This window comes from Poecilia latipinna, unplaced genomic scaffold (genome assembly GCF_001443285.1).
Source record: "Poecilia latipinna isolate Pla-1442-1.1 unplaced genomic scaffold, P_latipinna-1.0 Scaffold2573, whole genome shotgun sequence".
Lineage (NCBI taxonomy): Eukaryota > Metazoa > Chordata > Actinopteri > Cyprinodontiformes > Poeciliidae > Poecilia > Poecilia latipinna.
In genome coordinates, this window is record NW_015115189.1 from 144,406 (window position 1) to 150,630 (window position 6,225).

Below are 6,225 nucleotides of genomic sequence, written 5' to 3' on the forward strand. Positions count from 1 at the left end.
CATGTTGGGTTTATACAATTATTTTCACTCATTATAACAACACTGATCGGTGTGTGTGTGTCTGTGTGTGTGTGTCTGTGTGTGTCAGGTCTCCAGTGACGAGCCCCAGCGACTTCACGGCCACCAGAAGCACCATCATCCAGCTGGGCCTGGAGCTGACCTCCACCGTGCAGAAGGTCAGTGAAGGTCACAGGGAGCAGCCAGCAGGAAGTGATGTTGGCTCAGCGGAACTGGGATCGGTGTTGGATCTGACCCGGTTCTGCTGTTCTGGTTCCGACCCGCTGGGCGTTTGGACCTCAGGTTTGAATCTGAGGCTTGGTCAGCAGCTCCTCCCTGTTTGCCTCCAGCTGCTTCCTCTGCTGCTCTTTGCTCAAACATTTGTTTTTCCATGCTGTGCTGCAGCTGCAGCTCCAGGTGAAGCTCTGAGGTCGTTAGTAAAGTTGTAAAGTGTGACTTTAGTTTGAGGAGACGAACTCGGAGAGTAAAGATGTCTCCTGCCTGGTTCTGGTTGGGTCCAGAAGCTGACGGCTCTGTCCTCTGTGCCTGCAGGACTGCAGCGTGTTCCAGATGGAGGAGAAGATCCTGGAGGTGGTGAGTTCACTTCCTGCTGCTCCATTGTTGGTTCAGAGCTGGAATGTCCGCTTCCTGTCTTAGATAACGCTTCCTGCTGGAGCGGAAACCGCCCAAAGTGTCCAGCTGCAGCATTAGCATTAGCATTAGCTCTGCGGTCCAGCTGCAGGTTCAGCTCTGCAGCCAGTTAGGCCAGTCTGCCCCCTGTCTGCCAGCAGCTGCGACTGCAGCAGAATAGAGTCCAGATGTGGAAGCAGAACAGATGTTTCCTTCAGCTCCTCCCAGTCGGAGTCAGGTGAAGCTCCTGCTGGACCGGTCCCACCAGGTTCTGATGGCAGAACGTTTTCCTCACAGATTCACATTGTTTCCAACGCCAACGAGGAAACAAACACTAGAGGAGCAAATCAATAAGATCGCAGCTTTCAGGCTCAAACATTGTTCTGGTTTGGATTTTCTCTTTCTGTGACCGGAGATTCATCAACACAAGGAATATTGGAAAAAAATCTGAAAATAACTGGCAGGAAGAAAAGCGTGAAACGATTTCTGTTGTGGCCCCACTTGGTTGGTTGTTCTGTTGGATTGTATCCATTTTAATTTGTATTTTTTATGTCTCTGTTTGATAGTCTGTAACGTTTATTTATGATTAATTGGTGAATAAAAACCAAAAGTGACGTTTTGGGTTTCCTGTTTCAGTCCCAGGCTCTGAACAGCGTCTGTGAAAAGACGGTCCAGGCGACCTCTGACCCCTCTAACACGGAGCCGTCCTGCCTGGAGGAGGTTCACATCACCAACGTCAGGCCTGGGGAGGGACTGGTGAGTTCAGGAGCCGTAGGAACTCTGAGCTCTGACCTGCAGCTCTGACCCTCACACTGTCTGATCTTCCAGGGGATGTACATCAAATCCACCTATGACGGCCTTCACGTCGTCACGGGAACCACGGAGAACGTGAGTCTGCAGCCGGAACCGGCTGTTGGTGGAACCAGAACCCAACACTAACCGGGCCGGTTCTGGTTCCGTTCAGTCTCCTGCAGATCAAACCCAGAGGATCCACGCTGGAGACGAGGTCATCCAGGTCAACCAGCAGACTGTGGTGAGTTCAGGGTCATCAGGCAGTCACCAAAGCGCTCCGGGTGATAAACACATCTGATCTTCACATCAAACCAAGATTCACATCAGAAAAATCATTAAAACATGAATCTGTTCTGCATGTGAACTGAGTCTTTGTGAAGTTTCCGTTCAGGCTGGAAAGTGATCAATAGACACAGATCTGAACCGGATCAGGTTCTGGATCAGGAGCGTTATCAGAGTTCCTCAGGTCTGAGTGTAGATCCCTGAGGAACTCCACCCAGGAACAGAGCAGATTCATTTACCTCCTTCAGCCGTCAAACTCTGTTCATAGGTTTGGAGCTACTGCATCTGGAGCTAGGCTAGGCTAGCAGTTTTCCTTACTAAGTCTCTATACTAAGCTAACCAGCTTCAGATTCCCTTCTCTGTGATTGGTCCAGGTGGGCTGGCAGCTCAAACACCTGGTGGAGAAGATGAGGGCTGAGTCTGGCAGCATCACCTTGGTGCTGAAGAAGAGGCCTTCAGGAACGTCGGGAATGGCCGCCGCTCCGCTGAGGAACCTGCGCTGGAGACCGCCACTGGTGCAGGTGAGCCAACACTAATGCTAACGCATCATCCAAGTTTCTGATGTCCACAGCTTACATGCAGCACCTGAACGCACCGCGTCTGCAGAGGATTTAAGATGCAAAAAGTCCTTTTCTCAGGGGCAAAGGAGTTGAGATTTTAACCCAGAAACAGATTCACGTCCTAACCTCTAGGGGGCAGTAAGAGCTGGTTTCAGCAGCTGGAGCCTGAAGAGAATCAGAGAATGAGCCACACCTGAGATCAGCTGCAGTTAGACCTGAAGATGCTCCAGCTCCTTCAGTCTGTTTGTGTTTGCAGAACAATGGAGTCGTTTTTCCTGCTCTTCCCTGAAAGTATCGGAGCAGGAAAAGCTCCGGACTCCTAGCAGGAAGACTCCCAGCGGGCCGGGTCGGGCCAAACAGGATGTGACTGTTCAGAGGAGAAACTTCCTCACAGGTCAGGGTTCAGTTCTGACTCAGCGACCCGCTCCAGAACCTCAGCCTGTGTTCCTGTTATCAAACCCTGGTTCTGGCTTATCTGGGCCACATGGTGGCACCCATGGGCTAACAGGAAGTCACAGAAGAGCAGGACTTTCAAAATAAAACAGAATACTAAAGCATGGTTGACCTGTGGAGCTCCACCAGAAGCCGGAGCAGCTTCTCTGTTTGGGAACGTTTGAACGTCCAGGCAGACATCAGCAGTAAGCTGTGGGTTCGGTTGCGTCTCTTGCAGACGTCTCGGGGCGCTCCGGATGTCTACGGATCTCCTCAACCCTCCTACGCTGCAGGCAGGAGAGGGAAGACCTCCATCCTGGATCTGTACATCCCTCCACCTCCAGCAGCTCCATACGTTCCTCTGTGAGTTGCTGTCCTCCGTTGGTTTTCCTCCTGCCTTTCCATCTGTGACTCTGACCCTCGTCCTCCTTCCTGCAGGGAGCTCAGCGTCTCCTCACATCCCACGTCTCCAAACTCGTCTCTGGACGCAGACGTCCGCCAACGCCTCGCCGATGATCCTCCTCCTGAATTCAAGCAGCTGGTCCCGATCCGCCTCAGACAGCGATCCGCTTCCCGTGGTGCGTGAAACCGGAGCCTTAGTGCTTCTGGAGCAGCAGACGGTCTCTGGATCCAACTGGACCATTAACCTGGTTCTGATGGTCCAGCTGGGTCCTTGTTTGCGCTAGATGTTTATCCAGTTTGTTTGCCAAAGTTCTGACCTGGTCCACTATGATCTGAACTGAAAACATCCTCCCCACATGGTTCAGTAAGAACCGGATCAGAACAGTGTTCTGAGCGGTTCTGGTCTGGTTCTAAAGGATTCTGTTTGCCAACCTGTTCAGGTAAACCCCGACCCGTCTCCATGCCAGTCGACTCTGTCCTGGGCGTCTCTGGGTCTTCGTCCAAACGCAAAACTCGGGGAAGGAAAGGTAAGTTCGCCCGTCCTGTTGGTTCTGGTCGGCCCGGACCGCCTGAGAACATCCATTCACTGCTTCTTGCTCTCCATTCTTAACAGGTCGAGACGAGCTGCACCGGTACCTGAGCAACGAGCGGATCAGCGCCATCGCCGAGGAGGAGCCGGCCTTTGGTATGCCGTCCCGCAGATCGCCGTCGGTCCGCGGCGTCGACCACATCAGAGGCAGCCGCTGTCTGGTCGGCGCCGACCTGCACAACAGCGCCACCATGCCGTACCAGGAGGCCGCCGCCACCAAGAAGCTTCCTGCTGCCACACAGACCAGAGCCAAGACCGGGTCAACTTCTGTCCTGGGCGGCTGGCTGGCCCGGCTCAGACTGCTCAGTCACTGAGGAGGAACGTCAGGAACGCCGGGAGGTTCCTGCTGAAAGACCCGCTTCTTTCAGCGACACTAACACAGAGACTCGTCTGAACGTTGAGCTCTGAACGGGGTCAGAAGACGTCATGTTCCTCTGGTCCAGGTTCCTACGGAAACGCAGAGGTTGGATCCGCTCATCATGCTGAAGATGTGATGCACTCCGGTCCTTCAGAGGCCTGATCCAGTAACTGGTCATGGACCAGAACCTGCTTCATCCATGACCCAGCCAGAGGATCCTGAACAGCTTCCATTGTTCTGCTGAAGAGGAGCAGACATGAAGAAGATCATTGGTGATGTCCTGAACTTTGACATTGTTTCTGTTCCTTCTGGATCTGCTGCAAGTTAAGCTTCAGGCCCAACCAGAACCAGGGTTCTACTGACTGACTTCAGATTCCTGGAGCTCCAAGTCAGGAGCCCTGCAGAACCCTCAGGGAAGTGTGTTTTTGTTCGTTTGGGAAGAACAGATGTTTAACTCACAGGAAGTTTATTTTTATAAATCTGGATCCTGTTGGACTCTCAGGAGTCTCGACCTGCTGGTGAACGGACAGCTTTTGCTCCGATGTTTCAGGAAGCTGCTGATCTGCTAAGGTCACATGATTACATTTAACCGTTTCTGCTTCATGCTGTCTGATTGGTCCATCAGCTCAATAAAGTGGAATTTAATAAATGTTCCTGCTTTGCTCTTTGTCCTGGTTTTACTTTCATGTTTCAACACTGACAGGGTTAACTCATGAACCAGGTCGCGTTCTGAATGTTAAACCGGTTCTGGAGGAGAATCCTGCTTTTGTAACCGTCTGACAGAAGTTGGTGAGGAAATGCTGCCCCCTGCGGGGCGGCTGCAGGAACTGCATGTTTCCTGCAGGGTGGAGTCCTATTGTAGCTCTGAGTCTTCACCCAAACATAAGCGGTTTATTATCACTGATGTAAGTCCTGCTAATGTAGTTCAACATTAGCAGGATGTTAAACTACTAAACAGTTAAATCTGGTGGTAAAAATCAGGCTCCATCAGCAGAGGATCAGGAGCCAGGAGGAACACCGGCTGGTCCAGATCCTCCCCACCAGGACTCTACATCAGGGGGTCCAAAGTGAGGCACATGGTTGATGAGCTCTGATAAACCTGTTTGTAAATTTCTTATTGTATTAGTTCCTTCAACTGAGAGTGATTCTAGATGTATGGTTTGAGCTAAGGAACGTAAAATATGAGGAACAGACTTGAAGGGAACTACGACTAGTTATAACAATAGACCTTATATGGGAAATATTTATCTCAGATGTAAAAACAATACAATAATAATAATAATTTAATTTGTACCGCACTTTTCATTAGCAAAAATCTCAAAGTGCTCCACAGTGCAACTAAAATCATAGATAAAAACAGCATCACATAAATCATGTGGAGGCAGAATAGGCTTGTTTAAATAGAAAAGTCTTTAAGCCTCTTCTGAAGTGAACCAGTGGTTGCTGAGCTCTCAAATAATCTGGGAGAGAGTTCCAGAGACGGGGGGCAGCCCAGCGAATGCCCGATCTCCCATGGTCCTTAATCTGGATCGAGGAAGGTGGAGGAAGTTGCAGTCTGGTGGATGAATGTGGAATGACAAGGTCCTTCAGATAATCTGGTGAAGTTCTGTTTAAACATTGATGTGTAATGTGAGCAATTTTGTACTGAATTCTGTAGGTGACAGGAAGCCAATGAAGGTCATGCAGAACAGGTGTAATATGGGCAGATTTACGGGCCCTCAATGAATCCTGGCTGCTCTGTTCTGAATGTATTGGAGCTTCTGGAGATGTTTTCTATGGATTCCAGTGAACAGAGAGTTGCAGTAGTCGAGCCTGGAGGAGACAAAGGTATGGACGAGAGTCTCGGCATCAGAGAAAGAGAGAGATGGACGAATTTTGGTGATATTGCGAAGATGAAAGAAACAGGTTTTAAATAGATGCTTAATATGATTTTCAAATGTAAGATGAGAATCCATTCTAACTCCAAGATCTGTAACAGTGGTGGAAAGGGGGATGTCTTGTCCAGAGAAGAATATTGTCATCAAAGTTGAAGATTGGACCTGGTGAGGTGTTCCGATCAACATGGCCTCAGTTTGGAGCAGTTTAACTGAAGAAAGTTCTGATTCATCCACGTCCTCATCTCCTCCAGGCAAGTGGTGAAGGCAGTGAGTGAAAATGGTGATGATGCTCCAGTTCTAATGTAA

The 6,225-nt window shown here is 50.1% G+C and overlaps 1 protein-coding gene across 1 annotated transcript in view; it reads left to right on the top strand.

Annotated features, from left to right (window-relative positions):
• The window catches only part of LOC106938353 (connector enhancer of kinase suppressor of ras 3-like), a 14,322-nt gene extending 9,617 nt beyond the window's left edge, over positions 1-4,705 (top strand). The window contains exons 4-13 of the mRNA XM_015020374.1: positions 89-176; positions 550-591; positions 1,264-1,383; positions 1,456-1,515; positions 1,592-1,660; positions 2,076-2,222; positions 2,932-3,056; positions 3,132-3,271; positions 3,536-3,622; positions 3,709-4,705. Coding sequence (XP_014875860.1) covers positions 89-176; positions 550-591; positions 1,264-1,383; positions 1,456-1,515; positions 1,592-1,660; positions 2,076-2,222; positions 2,932-3,056; positions 3,132-3,271; positions 3,536-3,622; positions 3,709-3,998 — 1,168 coding nt within the window. The 3' untranslated portion in view covers positions 3,999-4,705. The remainder of the gene's footprint in view (positions 1-88; positions 177-549; positions 592-1,263; positions 1,384-1,455; positions 1,516-1,591; positions 1,661-2,075; positions 2,223-2,931; positions 3,057-3,131; positions 3,272-3,535; positions 3,623-3,708) is intronic.
• The last annotated feature ends 1,520 nt before the right edge of the window (positions 4,706-6,225 follow it).